The sequence below is a fragment of the Bombina bombina genome, chromosome 8 (assembly GCF_027579735.1).
Source record: "Bombina bombina isolate aBomBom1 chromosome 8, aBomBom1.pri, whole genome shotgun sequence".
In the NCBI taxonomy this organism is placed as follows: Eukaryota; Metazoa; Chordata; class Amphibia; order Anura; family Bombinatoridae; genus Bombina; species Bombina bombina.
The window spans coordinates 59,748,538-59,772,135 of NC_069506.1; the positions used below are offsets into that span (position 1 = coordinate 59,748,538).

The 23,598-nt window shown below is 37.4% G+C and overlaps 1 protein-coding gene across 1 annotated transcript in view; it reads right to left on the reverse strand.

Annotated features, from left to right (window-relative positions):
- The window catches only part of LOC128638439 (cytochrome P450 3A29-like), a 143,967-nt gene that overhangs the window by 114,794 nt on the left and 5,575 nt on the right, over nt 1-23,598 (reverse strand). Inside the window, exons 2-5 of the mRNA XM_053690390.1 lie at nt 20,032-20,125; nt 19,892-19,944; nt 19,605-19,704; nt 19,196-19,309 (exon numbers count right to left, since the gene is read on the reverse strand). Of these exons, the coding sequence (XP_053546365.1) occupies nt 19,196-19,309; nt 19,605-19,704; nt 19,892-19,944; nt 20,032-20,125 (361 nt within the window). The remainder of the gene's footprint in view (nt 1-19,195; nt 19,310-19,604; nt 19,705-19,891; nt 19,945-20,031; nt 20,126-23,598) is intronic.

Here is a 23,598-nt window from a genome sequence, read left to right on the forward strand (position 1 = left end):
GGGATACTATTATATGCAATATCCCCTATGTAAGAGAACAATAAAGTATCAGATACTAGTATAATCCATATCCCATTTGTAAGGAAACAATAAAGTATCAGGGATACCATTATATGCCATATCCCCTTTGTAAGGAAACAATAAAGTAAAAAAAGTGCAATCTGTTAGGGGTTATTCAGAGCCAGCTATGGGTCAGATTACAAGTGGTGCACTTTTTGTTCCCGCTTCTGCGCAAACACTGATGAAAGTAAACTTTTAACACAGGTGGGTTATTGCTCTTATTACAAGTCGAAAGTAAATTGTTTGCTCACAGGCTAAATCCAATGTGCTCTAACTTCAGGTTTTCAGATATCGCAACAGTGTAAATTTCTCCCCATAGACTTCAATGGAGCATGCTTAAAAAAAAGTAGTAACACATCACGTGAGCGCTAACCTAACACACATTAGGCCAACTGCGCTAAACCCATTGGAAGTTATGAATATTTCACATTTCAGTTTTACTTTTATATAAATTTTATTTCTATATATGTCCGATATTTTTTTTGTAAAATATATATTTATACCTATATATGTATATAAGCTGATATATACAGATATAGAATTACAAATACTAAGAACATTTTCTTCTAAGTGAAGAACGTTGTGATGTAAAATATGTACAGTAAAAACACAATAGAAAAAATTGGGCTAGATTACAAGTGGCACACTAATGCATCAACAACGTCATTAGGTCAGTGCAGGATGAACTTGCTTTACAAGTGGATCTAAAAAAAATTAGAAGAATTGTCAGGTAAATGGAAAATTATATTTAATACGGGTGTGACGGACCCCGGATACCCCAACTGGGTATCTCCGCCAAAAGATCTTGCTTCCTCCCTGGAACCTGTAGCTGTATAACTGGAAAGTGATTATAGCAAGTAGACCACCCTAATAACCAGATAAGACCAGTATTAAAGTGAAACACGAAAAGACTTTCGGCTAGATTACGAGTTGTGCATTAAGGTTAAAAAGCAGCGTTGAGAGGTCGAAACGCTGCTTTTTAACGCCTGCTGGTATTACGAGTCTTGCAGGTACAGGTGTACCGCTCACTTTTTTGGAAATACCGCAAATCCACTTACGTAAATTGTGTATCCTATATTTTCAATGGGACTTGCATAGCGCCGGTATTACGAGTCTGACCAAAAGTGAGCGTTAGACCCTCTCCTGTCAAGACTCGTACCGCATTCTAAAGTCAGTAGTTAAGAGTTTTACACTACAATGCGGTAGCATAAAACTCTTAACTAAAATGCTAAAAAGTACACTAACACCCATAAACTATAAACCGAGGCCCCCCACATAGCAAACACTATAATAGAAATTTTAACCCCTAATCTGCCAAACCGGACATCGCTGCCACTAGAATAAATATATTAACCCCTAAACCGCCGTCCCTAACATCGCCGACACCTACCTACATTTATTAACCCCTAATATGCCGCCCCCAACGTCGCCTCCACTATATTAAAATTATTAACCCCTAAACCTAAGTCTAACCCTAACACCCCATAACTTAAATATAATTAAAATAAATCTAGTTTTAAATAGGAATAATTTAGTTAATTGTAGTAATTTTATTTAAATACTTACCTATAAAATAAACCCTAATCTAGCTACAATATAACTAATAGTTACATTGTAGGTAGCTTAGGGTTTATTTTTATTTTAAAGGCAAGTTTGTATTTATTTTAACTAGGTACAATAGTTATTAAATAGTTATTAACTATTTAATAACTACCTAGTTAAATAAAGACAAATTTACCTGTAAAATAAAACCTAACCTAAGTTACAATTACACCTAACACTACACTACAAATAAATTAATTACCTAAATTAAATACAGTTAATTACAATTAAATAAAACTGTCTAAAGTACAAAAAAAACAAACACTAAATTACAGAAAATAAAAATAATTACAAGTTTTTTAAACTAATTACACCTAATCTAATCCCCCTATCAAAATAAAAAAGCCCCCCAAAATAAAAAAGCCCTACCCTACTCTAAATTACAAATAGCCCTTAAAAGGGCCTTTTGCGGGGCATTGCCCCAAAGTAATCAGCTCTTTTACCTGAAAAACAAAATTACAACCCCCCTTCAACATTAAAACCCACCACCCACACACCCAACCCTACTCTAAAACCCACCGAATCCCACCTTAAAAAAACCTAACACTAACCCCCTGAAGATCACCTTACCGGGAGACGTCCTCACCCAACCGGGCCGGAGTCCTCAACGAAGCTGGGTAAAGTCTTCATCCAACCGGGCAGAAGTGGTCCTCCAGACGGGCAGAAGTCTTCATCCAGACGGCATCTTCTATCTTCATCCATCCGGCGCGGAGTGGATCCATCTTCAAGACATCAGACGCGGAGCATCCTCTTCTTTCCACGGCCGACGACGAATGAAGGTTCCTTTAAATGACATCATTAAGGTAGAAAAAATCCTATTGGCTGATGCAATCAACCAATAGGATTGAGCTGGCATTCTATTGGCTGTTCCAATCAGCCAATAGAATGCTAGTTCAATCCTATTGGCTGATTGCATCAGCCAATAGGATTTTTTCTACCTTAATTCCAATTGGCTGATAGAATTCTATCAGCCAATCGGAATTGAAGGGACGCAATCTTGGATGACATCATTTAAAGGAACCTTCATTTAGTCGTTAGCTATGGAAAGAAGAGGTTGCTCCGCATCGGATGTCTTGAAGATGGACCCGCTCCGTGCCGGATGGATGAAGATCGAAGATGCCGTCTGGATGAAGACTTCTGCCCGGTTGGATGAAGACTTTGTCCAGCTTCGTTGAGGACTTCGACCCGGTTGGGTGAAGATGTCTCCTGGTAAGGTGATCTTCAGGGGGTGTGTGTTAGTTTTTTTAAGTGGGGATTGGGTGGGTTTTAGAGTAGGGTTGGGTGTGTGGGTTTTAATGTTGGGGGGGATTGTAATTTTTTTTTCAGGTAAAAGAGCTGATTACTTTGGGGAAATGCCCCGCAAAAGGCCCTTTTAAGGGCTATTTGTAATTTAGAGTAGCTTTTTTATTTTGGGGGCTTTTTTATTTTGTTAGGGGGATTAGATTAGGTGTAATTAGTTTAAAAATCTTATACCCAAAAACAAAGACAAAAGCGCAAAAAAAGAGATTCAAGTGTAATTTCAAAACACCATGTAGAGCGCAATTATATTCTACTCACCAGAGTTAGTATAAAACAATGCCTTTATTGATACAATACACGATGTTAAAAAGTCAGCTTTAAGTCCATAAGCAGCACCCGGTTCTGAAAACAGTTGTCAGCTGGAAGGTCTCAATACACAGGGTTTTGCCTGCGGTGGGTATTTCCGGATTGCCCTCTCTCAGCTGTTCCGCTTCCTCCTCAGGGGCTCTGGACTGGAGCCCCTAATCCAGTCCAGAGCCCCTGAGGAGGAAGCAGAACAGCTGAGGGCGGGCAATCCGGAAATACCCGCCGCAGGCAAAACCCTGTGTATTGAGACCTTCCAGCTGACAACTGCTTTCAGAACCGGGTGCTGCTTATGGACTTAAAGCTGACTTTTTAACATCGTGTATTGTATCAATAAAGGCATTGTTTTATACTAACTCTGGTGAGTAGAATATAATTGCGCTCTACATGGTGTTTTGAAATTGCACTTGAATCTCTTTTTTTGCACTTTTGTCTTTGTTTTTGGGTATACGCTTTTGGATCCTGGATCCTACAAACTCTGGAGGAAGAGGAGTTTTGAACGAGCAGCAATAAAGAGAAAGAGGAAAAACATATTGGAACAGCTACCATTATTGGATATCATTCGTTTATGTAACTTTTTAACCTTGGAGATTGAAAAGGTACTTTGGAATTATTTCATCACATTTTTTTCCCAGTATTAAAGGAATAGATATTTAGAGGACATTATTAGAATTTGACGACTCAATCATACTATATTCATTTTATATCAGATGTAGTATTTTATCCTAGCGCTAAACAGTTTCTTTTTGTGTGTAGTTTAAAAATCTTGTCATTATTTTTTTATTTTCTGTAATTTAGTGGGGGGGTTTTGTACTTTAGATAGTTTTATTTAATTGTAATTAATTGTATTTAATTTAGGGAATTAATTTAATTGTAGTGTAGTGCTAGGTGTAATTGTAACTTAGGTTAGGTTTTTATTTTACAGGTAAATTTGTCTTTATTTTAACTAGGTAGTTATTAAATAGTTAATAACTATTTAATAACTATTGTACCTAGTTAAAATAAATACAAAGTTGCCTGTAAAATAAAAATAAACCCTAAGCTAGATACAATGTAGCTATTAGTTATATTGTAGCTATTTTAGGGTTTATTCTACAGGTAAGTATTTAGTTTTAAATAGGAATAATTTAGTTAATGATAGGAATATTTATTTAGATTTATTTCAATTATATTTAAGTTAGGGGGGGTTAGGGTTAGATTTAGGTTTAGGGGTTAATATGTTTATTATAGTGGTGGCGACATTGGGGGCGGCAGAGTAGGGGTTAATAAATATAATGTTGGTGTCAGCGATGTTGGGGGCAGCAGATTAGGGGTTAATAAATATAATGTAGGTGGCGGCGGTGTCCGGATCGGCAGATTAGGGGTTAATAATATAATGTAGCTGTCGGCAATGTCGGGGAAGGCAGATTAGGGGTTAATAAGTGTAAGATTAGGGGTGTTTAGAATCGGGGTTCATGTTAGGGTGTTAGGTGTAGACATAACTTTTATTTCCCCATAGGAATCAATGGGGCTGCGTTAGGAGCTGAAAGCTGCTCTTTTGCAGGTGTTAGGTTTTTTTCAAGCCGGCTCTCACCCATTGATTCCTATGGGGAAATTGTGCATGAGCACGTTTTACCAGCTCACCGCTAACGTAAGCAGCGCTGGTATTAGAGTGAGATGTGGAGCAAAATTTTGCTCTACGCTCACTTTTTTGCGGCTAACGCCGGGTTTTTAAAAACCCGTAATACCAGCGTTGTCTGTAGGTGAGCAGAAACTGCTTGTTAGCACTGCATAGCCTCTAACACAAAACTCGTAATCTAGGCATTTATTAGGAAAACCACACAGCTTATATACACCTTCTCATCTTGAGCCTTATCTGATCCCGCCATTCCCGCCCCTCCAGACAGGCTGGCACCTCCATAGGAGCCATAATCACATAGAGACCCCCACAGTATCTAAATCACTGTTTCTGGGTGATCCGTTACTTGCGTCATGATCCGTTACTTGGGACCAGAGCAGCAGCCTGGCAAAGGTACTGAGGTGGGGGTGTCTAAAACCCCTGGTTCCCGAGTGGGCTCCCCCTCAGCAATTGCCCCAGCCCCTGTCCACCAAATGCACAACAAATCCCCAAAAGAGTGGAGCTCTGGGGCAAAGGGCCTCAAGAGCGACCTAGGTTAAATTTCAGTGAGGATTCCCAGGTAGCCTGGCCGGTGAGTAGTTCCATAAGCCTGGCCAACCGGGAAAGGGCAAAGTGACCAGAGATCAGCTCTTTCCATGACAAAGTACAAGAAGTAAGGACACAAGGGAGTTTGGGACAGAATAAGGAACATAAACCAAATCCTTCCCTCAAAGAATCTGGTTCCAATTGGAAACCTTCTTCAAGTTGGAATAAATCCAAGCCTTTTAAGAAACCAAAGCCAGCCTCCAAGTCTGCATGAAGGTGCGGCCCTCATTCCAACTCAGCTGGTGGGGGGGCAGATTATATTTTTTCCAAAACATTTGGGCAGATTCTGTCCAAAATCATTGGATTCAGAGTATTGTCTCTCAAGGGTATTGAATAGGATTCAGAGTAAGACCTCCTGTGAGAAGATTTTTTCTCTCACGTGTTCCAGCAAATCCAGTGAAGGCTCAGGCTTTTCTGAAGTGTGTTTCAGATCTAGAGCTTTCAGGGGTAATCATACCAGTTCCATTTCAGAAAAAGGGTCTGGGGTTTTATTCAAATCTATTTATTGTCCCAAAGAAAGAAAATTCATTCATGAAAATTTTGAATCGTTTTGTAAGAGTGCCAACTTTCAAAATGGTGACTATAAGGACTATTCTGCCTTTTGTTCAGCAAGGTCATTTTATGTCCATGATAGACTTACAGGATGCATATCTTCATATTCCAATTCATCCAGATCAATATTGGTTTTCTGAGATTCTCTTTTCTAGACAAGCATTACCAATTTGCCATTCTTCCATTTGGCCTAGCGACAGCTCCAAGAATTTTTTCAAAGGTTCTCGGTGCCCTATTCTCTTTAATCAGAGAACAGGGTATTGCAGTGTTTCCTTATTTGGACGATATCTTGGTACTAGCTCAGTCTTTACATTCTGCCAAATCTCACACAAATCAACTAGTGTTGTTTCTTCAAAGATATGGTTGGATGATCAATTTACCAAAAGTTCCTTGATTCCTCAGACAAGGGTCACCTTTTTAGGTTTCCAGATAGATTCAGTGTCCATGACTCTGTCTGTAAAAGACAAGAGATGAATAAAATTGGTTTCAGCTTGTCGGAACCTTCAGTCTCAATAATTCCCTTTAGTGGATATGTGCATGGAAGTTTTAGGTCTCATGACTGCAGCATTGGACGCGATCTCTTTTGCTCATTTTCATATGAGACCTCTCCAGCTTTGGATGCTGAAACAATAGTGCAGGGATTATACAAATATATCACAGTTAATATCCTTAAATCCCAATGTTCGACTCTCTCTGAGTTAGTGGTTAGACCACCATCATATAGTTCAAGGGGCCTCTTTTGTTCGTCCAACCTGGACTGTAATCACAACAGATGCAAGTCTTTCAGGTTGGGGAGCTGTCTGAGGATCTCTGACATCACAAGGGGTTTGGAAACCTCAAGAGGCGAGGTTACCAATCAATATTTTAGAACTCTGTGCTATTTTCAGGGGTCTTCAGGTTTGGCCTCTGTTAAAGATAGAACCAATCATTTGTTTTCAGACAGACAATATCACAACTGTGGCATATGTGGCATAGCTATGAAAGAAGTATCTTGGATACTTTCTTGGGTGGAATCCAGCTCTTGTCTAATTTCTGTGGTACATATCCCAGGTGTAGACATTTGGGAAGCGGATTATGTCAGCCGTCAGACTATACATCCGGGGGAGTGGTCTCTCCATCCAGATGTGTTTTTTTGAGATTGGTCAGATGTGGGGTCTTCCAGAAATAGATCTGATGGCTTCCCTTCTAAACGAGAAACTTCCCAGGTACTTGTCCAGGTCCAGGGATCCTCAGGCGGAGTTGGTGGATGCGTTAGCAGTTCCTTGGTTTTACCAACCTGCTTATATCTTCCCACCTCTAGTTCTTCTTCCAAGAGTGATCTCCAAGATCATCATGAAACAATCATTTGTGTTTCTGGTAGCACCAGCATGGCCTCATAGGTTCTGGTATGCGGATCTTGTCCGGATGTCCAGTTGCCAACCTTGGCCACTTCCTTTAAGACCAGACCTTCTGTCTCAAGGACCATCTTTCCATCAGGGTCTCAAATCGTTAAATTTGAAGGTATGGAAATTGAACGCTTAGTGCTTAGTCATAGAGGTTTCTCTGACTCAGTGATTGATACTATGTTACAGGCTCGTAAATCTATTTCTAGGAAGATTTAATATCGAGTTTGGAAGACTTATATTTCATGGTGTTCTTCTCATAAATTCTCCTGGCATTCTTTTAGAATTCCTAGAATTTTACAGTTTCTTTACAAAGGTTTGGATAAAGGTTTGTCTGCAAGTTCCTTGAAGGGACAAATCTCTGCTCTTTCTGTTTTATTTCACAGAAAGATTGCTAAGTTTCCTGATATTCACTGTTTTGTGCAGGCTTTGATTTGTATCAAGCCTGTCATTAAATCAATCTCTCCTCCTTGGAGTCTTAATTTGGTTTTGAAGGCTTTACAGGCTTCTCCTTTTGAGCCTATGCATTCTTTGGATATTAAACTACTTTCTTGGAAAGTGTTATTCCTTTTGGCTATCTCTTCTGCTAGAAGAGTTTCCGAATTATCTGCTCTTTCTTGTGAGTCTCCTTTTCTGATTTTCATTTAAATTTTTACCTGAAGTTGTGAATTCTAACAACATTAATAGGGAAATTGTTGTTCCCTCTTTGTGTCCTAATCCTAAGAATTCTTTGGAAAGATCCTTACATTGTCTGAATGTTGTAAGAGCTTTGAAATATTATGTTCAAGCTACTAAAGATTTCAGGAAGACTTCTAGTCTATTTGTTGTCTTTTCTGGTCCTAGAAAAGGTCAGAAAGTTTCTGCTATTTCCTTGGCATCTTGGTTAAAGTTTTTGATTTATCAGGCTTATTTGGAGTCGGGTCTGGCCCCGCCTCAGAGAATCACAGCTCATTCTACTAGATCAGTTTCCACTTTGTGGGCTTTTAAGAATGAAGCTTCAGTTGATCAGATTTGCAAAGCAGCAACTTGGTCTTCTTTGCATACATTTACTAAATTCTACCGTTTTGATGTATTTGCCTCTTCGGTAGCAGTTTTTGGTAGAAAGGTTCTTCAGGCAGATTTTTCAGTTTGATTCCTCTGCTTATGTTTTAAGTTTTTTCTTTTCAATTATGAGAAAAACTTATTCTTTTGGTTGTGGATTTAATTTTTTCAGCGGAAACGTGCTGTTTTTATTTTATCCCTCCCTCTCTAGTGACTCTTCTGTGTAGTTCCACATCTTGGGTATTACTATCCCATACGTCACTAGCTCATGGACTCTTGCCAATTACATGAAAAAAAACCCCATAATTTATGTAAGAACTTACCTAATAAATTAATTTCTTTCATATTGGCAAGAGTCAATGAGACCCACCCTTTTTATGGTGGTTATGTTTTTTGTATAAAGCACAATTATATTTCCAATTCCTTTTTTGTTACTTTTTACTTTTTTCTCTCACCTCACTACTTGGCTATTCGTTAAACTGAATTGTATGTGTGATGAGGGGTGTATTTATAGGCATTTTGAGGTTTGGGAAACTTTGCCCCTCCTGGTAGGATTGTATATCCCATACGTCACTAGCTCATGGACTCTTGTCAATATGAAAAAAATTAATTTATCAGGTAAGTTCTTGCATAAATTATGTTTTTTCCCGCTTCTGCGCAAACACTATTGAAAGTAAACTTTTAACACAGGTGGGTTATTGCTCTTATTACAAGTTGAAAGTAAATTGTTTGCTCGCAGGCGAATTCCAATGTGCTCTAACTTCAGGTTTTCAGATATCGCAACAGTGTTAATTTCTCCCCATAGACTTCAATGGAGCACGCTTAAAAAAAGTAGTAACACACCACTTGAGCGCTAACCTGACACACATTAGGCCAACTGCGCTAAACCCATTGGAAGTTATGAATATTTCACATTTCAGTTTTACTTTTATATAAATTTTATTTCTATATATGTCCGATATTTTTTTTGTAAAATATATATTTATACCTATATATGTATATAAGCTGATATATACAGATATAGAATTACAAATACTAAGAACATTTTCTTCTAGGTGAAGAACGTTGGAGTGTAAAATATGTACAGTAAAAACACAATAGAAAAAATTGGGCTAGATTACAAGTGGAACACTAATGCATCAACAAGGTCATTAGGTCAGTGCAGGATGAACTTGCTTTACAAGGGGATCTAAAAAAATTAGAAGAATTGTCAGGTAAAAGGGAAAATTAGATTTAATACGGGTGTGACGGACCCCGGATAGCCCAACTGGGTATCTCCGCCAAAAGATCCTGCTTCCTCCCTAGAACCTGTAGCTGTATAGCTGGAAAGTGATTACAGCAAGTAGACCACCCTAATAACCATATAAGACCAGTATTAAGGTGAAAAACGAAAATACTTTATTAGGAAAACCACACAGCTTATATACACCTTCTCATCTTGAGCCTTATCTGATCCCGCCATTCCCGCCCCTCCAGACAGGCTGGCACCTCCATAGGAGCCATAATCACATAGAGACCCCCACAGTATCTAAGTCACTATTAAATTGGAAAGCTCTTGGTCCCCAGATGCTACAGTCCAAAAAGAGTCATGATCCATTACTTGGGACCAGAGCAGCAGCCTGGCAAAGGTACTGAGGTGGGGGTGTCCAAAACCCCCGGTTCCCGAGTGGGCTCCCCCTCAGCAATTGCCCCAGCCCCTGTCCACCAAAGGCACGACAAATCCTCAAAAAGAGTGGAGCTCTGGGGCAAAGGGCCTCAAGAGCGACCTAGGTTAAATTTCAGCGGGGATCCCCAGGTGGCCTGGCCGGTGAGTAGTTCCATAAGCCTGGCCAAAGGGGAAGGGGCCAAGTGACCAGAGATCAGCTCTTTCCATGACAAAGTACAAGCAGTAAGGACACAAGGCAAAGGGGAGTTTGGGGCACAAAGCAATCCAATATTGAGGGATGGTGGCCTGGGCAGTTTGGTGTCTGTGACAGTGGGAAAATGCAAGGTTCTACATTTTGGAAGTAAAAATTAGCAGACAACCTATTATTTAAATGGGACAAGACTTAGCCAAACAGAGGAGGAAAGGGATTTGAGAGTAGTAATAAATAACAAGCTAAAGATGGGTGCACAATGCAGGGCAGCGGCTTCTAAGGCTAATAAGATACTAGCATGTATTAAAAGAGGCATTGATGCAAGAGAAAGCATAATTATTTATCTATATAAATCCCTGGTAAGACCTCACCTTGAGTATGGAATTCAGTTCTGAGGACTGATCTCAAAAAAAGACATTACAGACCTAGAAAAAATTTACAGAAGGGCCAAAAAAACTAACTGCTAGATTTCGAGTTTTGCGTTAGAGGCTATGCGGTGCTAATGAGCAGTTTATGCTCACCGCTCACTTACAGACAGCGCTGGTATTACGGGTTTTTACAAACCCGGCCGCAAAAAAGTGAGCGTAGAACAAAATTTTGCTCCACATCTCACTCTAATACCAGCACTGCTTAAGTTAGCGGTGAGCTGGTAAAACGTGCTCGTGCACGATTTCCCCTTACGCAGTCCCATTGATTCCTATGGGGAAATAAAAGTTATGTCTACACCTAGCACGAACCCCGAGTCTAAACACCCCTAATCTTACACTTATTAACCCCTAATCTGCCGCCCGACATTGCCGACACCTACATTATATTATTAACCCCTAATTTGTCGCTCCGGACACCGCCGCCACCTACATTATATTTATTAACCCCTAATCTGCTGCCCCCAACATCACTGACACCTACATTATATTTATTAACCCCTACTCTGCAGCCTCCAATGTCGCCGCAACCTAACTACACTTATTAACCCCTAATCTGCCTCCCCCAACGTTGCCACCACTATAATAAACATATTAACCCCTAAACCTAAGTCTAACCCTAACCCCCCCTAACTTAAATATAATTTAAATAAATCTAAATAAAATTCCTATCATTAACTAAATTATTCTTATTTAAAACTAAATACTTACCTATAAAATAAACCCTAAGATAGCTACAATATAACTAATAGTTACATTGTAGCTAGCTTAGGGTTTATTTTTATTTTACTTTGTATTTATTTTAACTAGGTAGAATAGTTATTAAATAGTTATTAACTATTTAATAACTACCTAGTTAAAATAAAGACAAATTTACCTGTAAAATAAAACCTAACCTAAGTTACAATTACACCTAACACTACCCTACAATTAAATTAATGACCTAAATTAAATACAATTAATTACAATTAAATAAAACTAAAGTACGAAAAAAAAAAACACTAAATTACAGAAAATAAAAAATAATTACAAGATTTTTAAACTAATTACACCTAATCTAATACCCCTAACAAAATAAAAAAGCCCCCCAAAATAAAAAAAGCCTTACCCTACTCTAAATTACAAATAGCCCTTAAAAGGGCCTTTTGCGGGGCATTGCCCCAAAGTAATCAGCTCTTTTACCTGGAAAAAAAATTACAATCAACCCCCCCAACATTAAAACCCACCACCCACACACCCAACCCTACTCTAAAACCCGCCCAATTCCCCCTTAAAAAACCTAACACTAACCCCCTGAAGATCACCTTACCGGGAGACGTCTTCACCCAACCGGGCAGAAATGGTCCTCCAAACGGGCAGAAGTCTTCATCCAGATGGCATCTTCTATCTTCATCCATCCGGCGCGGAGCGGATCCATCTTCAAGTCATCCGACGCGGAGCATCCTCTTCTTTCCACGGCCGACGACTGAATGAAGGTTCCTTTAAATGACGTCATCCAAGATGGTGTCCCTTCAATTCCGATTGGCTGATAGAATTCTATCAGCCAATCGGAATTAAGGTAGAAAAAATCCTATTGGCTGATGCAATCAGCCAATAGGATTGAACTGATTGGAACAGCCAATAGAATGCCAGCTCAATCCTATTGGCTGAATGGATCAGAGAATAGGATTGAACTTCAATACTATTGGCTGATTGCATCAGCCAATAGGATTTTTTGTACCCTTATTCTGATTGGCTGATAGAATTATATTAGCCAATCGGAATTGAAGGGAGCCACCTTTTTAATTTAATTATAGTGTAGTGTTAGGTGTAATTGTAACTTAGGTTAGGTTTTATTTTACAGGTAAATTTGTCTTTATTTTAACTAGGTAGTTATTAAATAGTTCTACTAAGTTAAAATAAATACAAAGTTGCCTGTAAAATAAAAATAAACCCTAAGCTAGCTACTATGTAACTATTAGTTATATTGTAGCTAGCTTCGGGTTTATTTTATAGGTAAGTATTTAGTTTTAAATAGGAATAATTTAGGTAATTGTAGTAATTTTATTTAGATTTATTTTAATTATATTTAAGTTATGGGGGGTTAGGGTTAGACTTAGGTTTAGGGGTTAATAACTTTAATATAGTGGCAGCAACGTTGGGGTCGGCAGATTAAGGGCTAATAAATGTAGGTAGGTGGCGGAGATGTTAGGGTCAGCAGATTAGGGGTTAATACTATTTAACTAGTGTTTGCGATGCGGGAGTGCGGCAGATTAAGGGCTAATAAATGTAGGTAGGTGGCGGAGATGTTAGGGTCAGCAGATTAGGGGTTAATACTATTTAACTAGTGTTTGCGATGCGGGAGTGCGGCGGTTTAGGGGTTAATATATTTATTATAGTGGCGGCGATGACCGGTTCATCAGATTAGGGGTTAAAAAATTTATTTTAGTGTTTGCGATGTGGGAGGGCCTCGGTTTAGGGGTTAATATGTAGTTTATGGGTGTTAGTGTCCTTTTTAGCACTTTAGTTAAGAGTTTTATGCTACGCCGTTGTAGTGTAAAACTCTTAACTACTGACTTTTAAATGCGGTACGAGTCTTGACAGGAGAGGGTTTACCGCTCACTTTTGGTCAGACTCGTAATACTGGCGCTATGCAAGTCCCATTGAAAATATAGGATACGCAATTTACGTAAGTGGATTTGCGGTATTTCCGAGTCTGGCCAAAAAAGTGAGCGGTACACTTGTACTGTCAAGACTCGTAATACCAGCGGGCGTTAAAAAGCAGCGTTAGGACCTCTTAACGCTGCTTTTTAACCCTAACGCACAACTCGTAATCTAGCCATAACAAAGGGAATGGAAAATTAAAGCTATGAGGAGAGGCTAACCAGACTGGGTCTGTTTTCTCTAGAAAAAAGGCGCTTGAGAGGTGACATAATTACTTTATATATTATATACAGTATATTCAAGGCCCATTTACAGAGATACAAGTAAAAGGGGGAGACAAGGGATCATTTATACTGTGTATAGAATCAAAATTCAAGGGTTTATATATTAGTGCTTATATTAACTACCCTGGAATTCTGGAGTTTTAGGCAATAAAATACATATTTATGTACCAAAAAGACTGTCGAACTCCAGTTTGAATCTTTAAGGGTGGAGAAGTGCTTGTCTCTCAAAATTGAATCATTCATACTAAATTACTTTATTGGAGACAAATGAAAGTCCAACCGGACTAGTACATGCAGACACGGTTAAAATAAGCTTGAACTCAGCCCTATAGTTTAAGTAGATATGAATAATTATTATCACAAAGTCAGAGAAACAATGTCTGATACTATGATTTATAGAGTGGGAAAATATAATGACCCTTTCATAAGGTATTACCACCTAAGTATCGAGTAAGTAAGTTGTCAGCCTAAACGTAAGATTAAATACTCATTGAGTGGTTAATATTAATTATAGCAAGAGGTTTTTTGCAACAAAGTGAGTATAGTCATAAGAGAAAATAGTACTATTTGATACTATTGTAATTTAAATGGGAATATATATTGCCCAAATTTACACATCAATCTAGTGGCAGATAGTTGTGTTACCAACTGGTAATAAGGTTTGGTTATTTATCTGCATACAATAGTTTCTAAATACAGATTTTATCTGCAAGTAGTGTGACATTTCAATGTAGTTACTAAATCTCAGTATTAGATCGTATAGTTATCGCTGTGAGTCGAGATGCTGTCTGTAATGAATGAACAGTTACATCCGTTACTTATTTGTACAGCAAAGTATTATAATGCAAGTTATTATTAAAAAACATCCCACAGTTAAGTGTAATAAATATTAGACTGGTCATGTGATGTTACCGTAAATATAAGAACGAGGAATGTTGTCAATAATTTAGCATGGATTATATTATAGTTGTTAATAATTTCACTGCAACGAACTGTTGCCTTTAACACTGCTAAAAGGGTATAGTTTGGAGAAATAATTAAAGTTTTATTATGCTATTGAGATTTGAATATAAGTAGCAGTTCCCCTTGAAAATAACACTTGGAGCTAAGGTAGGTGAATAAAATCATGTCAGACTGAACTAACAAAAGCCTCTTCTTTAGCGGAGGCTCACATTTACATTAATCTGACTAATTCAATAAATCAGCGATTACTATAGATTACTAAGTAAGCACATAAAAACTAGAGGTACTGTGACCTTGTGAGAGTGCCCCTGACGAGCGTTTCACATAACGCTTCTTTGGAGGGGTACATGCCAGCTGGACTGGGCGGTTTATCTCACAATATTGTGCCCGCCTCTATTTGGTGATCGGATCAAAGTTTGACAGAAAGTTGTATTTGATTGGCTAAAAGGAAAGGATCATGGGTGTAACGGCCAATCATTGACGACCGCAATTTGTCCCATGTTGAAAAATGTATACACCTACAAAACATACCACAAACGTATCAAAAAATGGGGATGATTAACGTCTTCATTAATTTAAAATGTTGTTAAATCAATCCTCCAATATGTGTGAGGGTACAGTAGAAATAAATTATTGGGTATATAAGCGTGTGTAAGGTACATTGCGAACTTGTGTATAAAGACACTGAGGCCCATTTATCAAGCTAGGAATGGCGTATTGCTCTCCGCATTCAGCGATGTCTGTCGGACCTGATCCGCAATGTCTGATCAGGTCCGACAGACATTTCAGAAATAGGCCTCACTGTGTTGAGTTGCCCTGGAAATAATACACATTGGCAAAATCACATTGCTCTGTCACTGTCCTTTACTGGATTTAAGTTAAAGGCATTTCAAGCTGAATGATAAATTGCTAAGTATATGGAAATATGCCAATACAATGATCTTATAAGCAAAAAAAAAATTGATATAAGTTTGCTGTGAGAATAAAAAGTGCACTTTGGCAAACATATGTGACATTGTGACATTATTACAAATATGTTGTGAGTTAACGGATATAAATCATGTCAAGATATGTGACTAATTACAAAAAAAGTAAGTAAGTTAAATTATGGTATTATTCAGTTAAATGCAATATGATAGCTAAGTGTTTAAATAATTTTTTGCTAATAGTGCGTACCTCTCAGAAGAAGCTTTATGTGAAACGCGCGTCAGGGGCACTCTCACGAGGTCACAGTACCTCTAGTTTTTATGTGCTTACTCAGTAATCTATTGTAATTGCTGCTTTATTGAATTAGTCAGATTAACGTAAATGTGAGCATCCGCTATAAAAGAGGCTTTTGTTAGTTCAGCCTGGCGTGATTTTATTTACCTACCTTAGCTCCAAGTGTTATTTATTTTCAAGGGGAACTGCTACTTATATTCAAATCTCAATAGCATAATAACACTAATTATTTCTCCAAACTATCACCTTTTTACGGTAACATTGCATGACTGATTTTATAATGGATGACCAAACTAATATTTACTACACTTAACTGTGGGATGTTGTTTAATTATACTTGCATTATAAAACTTTTCTGTACAAATAAGTAACATATGTAACTGTTCATTCATTACAGACAGCATCTCGACTCACAGCGATAACTATACGATCTAATACTGAGATTTAGTAACTACATTTATATGTCACACTACTTGCAGATAAAATCTGTATTTAGAAACTATTGTATGCAGATAAATAACCAAACCTTATTACCAGTTGGTAACACAACTATCTGCCACTAGATTGATGTGTACATTTGGGCAATAAATATTCCCATTTAAATTACAATAGTATCAATTAGTGCTATTTTTTCTTATGACTATTTATACTCACTTTGTTGCAAAAAAAAACCTCTTGCTATAATTAATATTAAACACTCAATGAGTATTTAATCTCACGTTAAGGCTGACAATTTACTTACTTGATACTTAGGTGGTAATACCTTATGAAAGGGTCATTATATTTTCCCACTCTATATATCATAGTATCAGACATTGTGACTTTGTGATAATAATTATTCATATCTACTTAAACTATAGGGCTGAGTTCAAGCTTATTTAACTGTGTCTGGGTGTACTAGTCTGGTTGGACTTTCATTTGTCTCCAATAAAGTAATTTAGTATGAATGATTACATTTTGAGAGACAAGCCCTTCTCCTCTCCTTAAAGATACAAATTAGAGTTCGGCAGTCTCCTTTTTTGCAAAACTATTTGCATTTTGGAACATAAATACCATTTACAGAGATGGTAGAAGCTCTGTTTATTCCAAGAAAATTGTTCATGACAATAAGTCACAATTTAAGGCTGAAGGAAATGAGATTTAATCTCCAGCAACGTAAATGTTTTTTCACTACTGTAAGAGCAATCAACTTGTAATATGCACGCTAAACTTCACCTGTTAAAAGTTTATTTCTGTTGGTTTATGCGCATGAGCAAAAGTGCTAAATAGCGCACCACTTGTTATCTTGCCCATTAATAAATATGATTAAAAATTATTTTTAAAATTTCAAGGTATTTAACTGGAAAGGGCTCAAAAGTGTGTGTGTGTATATATATATATATATATATTTAATCCAGTATTATATAGATAAAGAATGATGGTAGAGCTATATGAGATACCATTATATAGAGTAGGGGATTTCAGCACTCAAAAATATATAAAACCCATTTAATCTAATTCCTTAGAAATGTACGGCCGTAGGGTAGCACAGAACCCAAAACAATTGAACTACACATGCACAGATTTAAACACATGCAAATAGTTTATTGCAAGAAACTGCCAGCACAGAAAATAAACAGTTAAATTGCTTTTCATCTCTAAATGCACCACTGCAGTGGATTTAAATAAAACACATACCAAGCAAATGATATATTATTACACATATATTTGAACTAAGTGCTGCAAAACAGACTGGTTTAGAACATGTGATCTGCAGATATTATACTATTGGCATGCAACAATAAATCTTATATCAACTCCTCTATGAAAGTAAAAGAACAAAGTCCTTAATAAAGACCATATAAGTCCTTTGATGGAGGAAATCTGATGTTATACTTTAGTAGCAATTTGTATCACTTTGTAATCCAGCTGAAAAAGACCTTTGGCAAACATATGTTCGTTAATTAGGGTTAACCGAGGTGAAAGCGTCCTCTATTGTTAACTAGAACTTGGCAATATTATAACTTGATAGCAGATAGAACATCTTATCTTGGTGAAAAGCAGAAACAAAATAGCAGACCTGTGTTTAAGAACAGCAACAAGCATCCGGGAAAACAAAGTCACAGAATCATTGACGAACGGACCGGGACATGAGCCTCTGACATCCTTGTCTCACCTTTCACAGCTGCGTCTCCCTGCTCACTGGGGACACAGATTAACCGGTGTATGTTTTGCTTCTGTGTATAAAAACCGTATCCAGGCGGTTTATTTGAACCACTCGGCCTTTATAAACAGTTTGAACAGCTATCTCCAAATTGAAGTTGTTTAGGATGGCTTGTTGAGCTCAACAAGCCATCCTAAACAACTTCAATTTGGAGAAAGCTGTACAAACTGTTTATAAAGCCCGGTCAGATGTTCAGGTTGAAAATCCGGATTACTACTACTTGAATGCTCTGACTGAAGCGGTGAGGAGGAGGACCATCGGTGCCTGTTTAACAGATACTGCGGACTCCAGGAGTTTTTAATTCAGTGCATGACATTCACTTATATCTAGTAAGTGCATATTTATTTGTGCGTGTGTATATCTCTAATAAAACTTCTACACTTGAATCGTGCCCTGGGCGCCTGTTTTTTCTTTTCTATTTCATGTAACTACGTTTGAGCTGCACTATAAAGGCACCAAATTTGGAACAAAGAATTGTCCCAGCTAATATTGCTAAAAATACTGTTGAAATAACTTACAATCAAAAAACAATCACCAAAAATACCAGTTGCACGATTTAAATCACTGAAACCATTCCAAAAGGTACTGTTGGCACCTGGCCAATTGTTTTTAAAAATTTTTAACTATTTGATGGACACACACTTTTTTCTAACAGGACTGTTAATCAATTTTTGAGTGTTCTTTTCTTCTTATATACTTTGCTCAGGTGTATTTGGTACCAATCTATTTTGTTTTTATCTTTTATTTTTTTACACATAAGTGTTTTTTATATTAAGTGTTTTTTTAGAATTTTTTGATACATACAATTTGTCTAGTTCTAAACATTATTTATTAGTGTCACTGATTTCTATAGAGGAATCTAACAATTTCATTAATCAAACTACTATACATATTCTTAAATTTATAATATCAACTTTGGTCAGTACATAAGCGCATCAAATTACTTCCAGTATTTATATTTATATATATATATATATATATATATATATATATATATATATATATATATATATATATATATATACACACACACACAGACACATATATATATGTACACACACACATATATATATATATATACCTATATATATATATATATATATATATATATATACATACACACACAAAGTATAGGGACAAAGTCATTTTCTTGAGCACCTGTTTGAGTTTTCCACTGGAGAATGTGGGTGAGAGCACCATGCGTATCCTCTTCCACTGATCATCCTCTGCGACAGTGATGGCATTCTTCAGTGAGCCGTTTAATCCAAATGTCTGAAAGAGCATAGGCAGGGGAGACCAGGTAAATGCCCAGTGGTGTCACACACAATTCATTTGTATAGGAGCCTATGGCTAAAATAGCATTTATCTTGGTGCTCAATACTCATGGGGATGTAGAACATTATAGCATTTATACTTCAGTGCAATGAGTGCAAAAGTCTACAGTCACCTTCAGCTTAGAGGGAAGAAAGCCTCAGCTATGATAGGATTAATGTTACACCCTCCAACATCACATGCGTCACAATAACTCTAGTCACTTACTGTAAACACTCAGCGATGCAGAACTTACCCTCCTGTTCGTGAAGAGCGTAAAACATTCCTTCACCAGAACAGCTTTAATGATCATCGGATCCATAACAGCAAGAACTGGCTGCCGCCCATCATAGAGCCTGGGGACAAAGGACAGAGTCAGTATTTGCATTGTCACATATAGTAATGATGTTTTTTATGATGTTGTGTCCAGTAACTAGTCCGGGCTGAGGTCGTCTGTCTGAGGATACTTCACATGCGCTACAGGCCGGAGTAAGGTTGCGTGTAATTTGTCTGGTATGGTGAACAGGTAACAGCAGAACTCACCCCCAGATCTTCCCGTATTTGTTGAAGCATTCAGTGTCAAATTGCATGAGCCCCTGTAACAGCAGATGGTGTCGCAAAATTACTTACATACAATACACTCAATAACTAGTACAACAAAATTCTCCTAACAGGTTACTCACTTTCTTATTTTCATGGAATGTCCCGATAAATGGTAAAGGTTTTGGACCAGGAATTCCATACTGCTTGAAAAATCTATAAGGCCAGATTCCGTACCTGAAGGCAAAGCAGAAAATACTAGTCTGTAAGAACTATAATGTATGTAATGTAACGTCAGACTGTATCACACCTTATGTACTGCACGTAATGTAACGTCAGACTGTATCACACCGTATGTACTGCACCTAATGTAACGTCAGACTGTATCACACCTTATGTACTGCACCTAATGTAACGTCAGACTGTATCACACCGTATGTACTGCACCTAATGTAACGTCAGACTGTATCACACGGTATGTACTGCACGTAATGTAATGTCAGACTGTATCACACCTTATGTACTGCACGTAATGTAACGTCAGACTGTATCACACCATATGTACTGCACCTAATGTAACGTCAGACTGTATCACATAGTCTGTACTGCACCTAATGTAACGTCAGACTGTACGTACTGAATGTAATATAATGTCAGACTGTATCACACGGTATGCACTGCACGTAATGTAACGTCAGACTGTATCACACGGTATGTACTGTACATAATGTAATGTCAGACTGTATCACACGGTATGTACTGCACGTAATGTAACGTCAGACTGTATCACACCGTATGTACTGCACGTAATGTAACGTCAGACTGTATCACACGGTATGTACTGTACATAATGTAATGTCAGACTGTATCACACGGTATGTACTGTACGTAATGTAACGTCAGACTGTATCACACGGTATGTACTGTACGTAATGTAACGTCAGACGTACGTACTGAATGTAATATAATGTCAGACTGTATCACACGGTATGCACTGCATGTAATGCAACGTCAGACTTATCACATGGTATGTACTGTACATAATGTAATGTCAGATTGTATCACATGGTATGTACTGCACGTAATGTAACGTCAGACTGTATCACACCGTATGTACTGCACGTAATGTAACGTCAGACTGTATCACATCGTCTGTACTGTACATAATGTAACGTCAGACTGTATCACACGGTATATACTGTACATAATGTTACGTCAGACTGTATCAAACAGTATGTACTGTATGGAATATAATGTCAGACTGTATCACACGGTATGCACTGCATGTAATGTAACGTCAGACTGTATCACACATTATGTACTGTACATTATGTAATGTTAGACTGTATCACACGGTATATACTGTACATAATGTAACGTCAGACTGTATCACACGGTATGCATTGTATGTAATATAATGTCAGACTGTATCACACAGTATGCATTGTATGTAATATAATGTCAGACTGTATCACACGGTATGCACTGCATGTAATGTAACGTCAGACTGTATCACACGGTATGTACTGTACATAATGTAACGTCAGACTGTATCACACGGTATATACTGTACATAATGTAACGTCAGACTGTATCAAACAGTATGTACTGTATGGAATATAATGTCAGACTGTATCACACGTTATGTACTGTACATTATGTAATGTTAGACTGTATCACACGTTATGTACTGTATGTAATTTAATTTGACTATCAACGGTATGTACTGTACATAATGCAATGTTAGACTATCACACGGTATGTACTGTGCATAATGTAATGTTAGACTGTATAACACGGTATGTACTGTATGTAATTTAATTTGACTATCACACGGTATGTACTGTACATAATGCAATGTTAGACTGTATCACACGGTATGTACTGTACATAATGTAACGTCAGAGTGTATCACACAGTATATATCACACGATATGTACTGTACATAATGCAACGTTAGACTGTATCACAGAGTATATACTGTACATAATGTAATGTCAGACTGTATCACACGATATGTACTGTACAAATGTAACGTCAGACTGTATCACACGTTATGTACTGCACGTAATGTGACGTCAGACTGTATCACACGGTAAGTACTGTATGTAATATAATGTCAGACTGTATCACACGGTATATATTATACGGTATGTACTGTACATAATGTAACGTCAGACTGTATCACACGGTATGTACTGCATGTAATGTAACGTCAGACTTTTTTTACACTGTATGTACTGAACATAATGTAATGTCAGACTGTAACACACTGTATGTGCTGTACATAATGTAATGTCAGACTGTATCACACAATATGTACTGTACAAATGTAACGTCAGACTGTATCACACGGTAAGTACTGTATGGAATATAATGTCAGACTGTATCACACGGTATATATTATAAGGTATGTACTGTACATAATGTAACGTCAGACTGTATCACACAGTATGTACTGCATGTAATGTAACGTCAGACTTTTTTTACACTGTATGTACTGAACATAATGTAATGTCAGACTGTATCACACTGTATGTGCTGTACATAATGTAATGTCAGACTGTATAACACGGTGTGTACTGTACATAATGTAACGTCAGACTGTATCACACGGTATGCACTGTATGTAATATAATCTCACTGTATCACACGGTATGCACTGTATGTAATATAATGTCACTGTATCACACGGTATGCACTGTACATAATGTAATGTTAGACTGTATCACACTGTATGTACTGTATGTAATTTAATTTGACTGTATCACACGGTATGTACTGTACATAATGTAACGTCAGACTGTATCACACGGTATGCACTGCATTTAATGTAACGTCAGACTGTATCACACGGTATGTATTGTACATTATCACAAGGTATGTACTGTATGTAATTTAATTTCAGACTGTATCACACGGTATGTACTGTACATAATGTAATGTTAGACTGTATCACACGGTATGTACTGTATGTAATTTAATTTGACTGTATCACACGGTATGTACTGTACATAATGTAACGTCAGACTGTATCACACGGTATGCACTGTATGTAATATAATATCAGACTGTATCACACGTTATGTACTGCACGTAATGTGACGTCAGACTGTATCAGACGGTAAGTACTGTATGGAATATAATGTCAGACTTTATCACACGGTATGCACTGTATGTAATATAATGTCACTGTATCACACAGTATGCACTGCATGTAATGTAACGTCAGACTGTATCACACGGTATGTACTGTATGTAATTTAATTTCAGACTGTATCACACGGTATGTACTGTACATAATGTAACGTCAGACTGTATCACACGGTAAGTACTGTATGGAATATAATGTCATACTGTATCACACGGTATATATTATACGGTATGTACTGTACATAATGTAACGTCAGACTGTATCACACAGTATGTACTGCATGTAATGTAACGTCAGACTTTTTTTACACTGTATGTACTGTACATAATGTAATGTCAGACTGTAACACACTGTATGTACTGTACATAATGTAATGTCAGACTGTATAACACGGTGTGTACTGTACATAATGTAACGTCATACTGTATCACACAGTATGTACAGCATGTAATGTAACGTCAGACTTTTTTTTTTACACTGTATGTACTGTACATAATGTAATGTCAGACTGTATAACACGGTGTGTACTGTACATAATGTAACGTCAGACTGTATC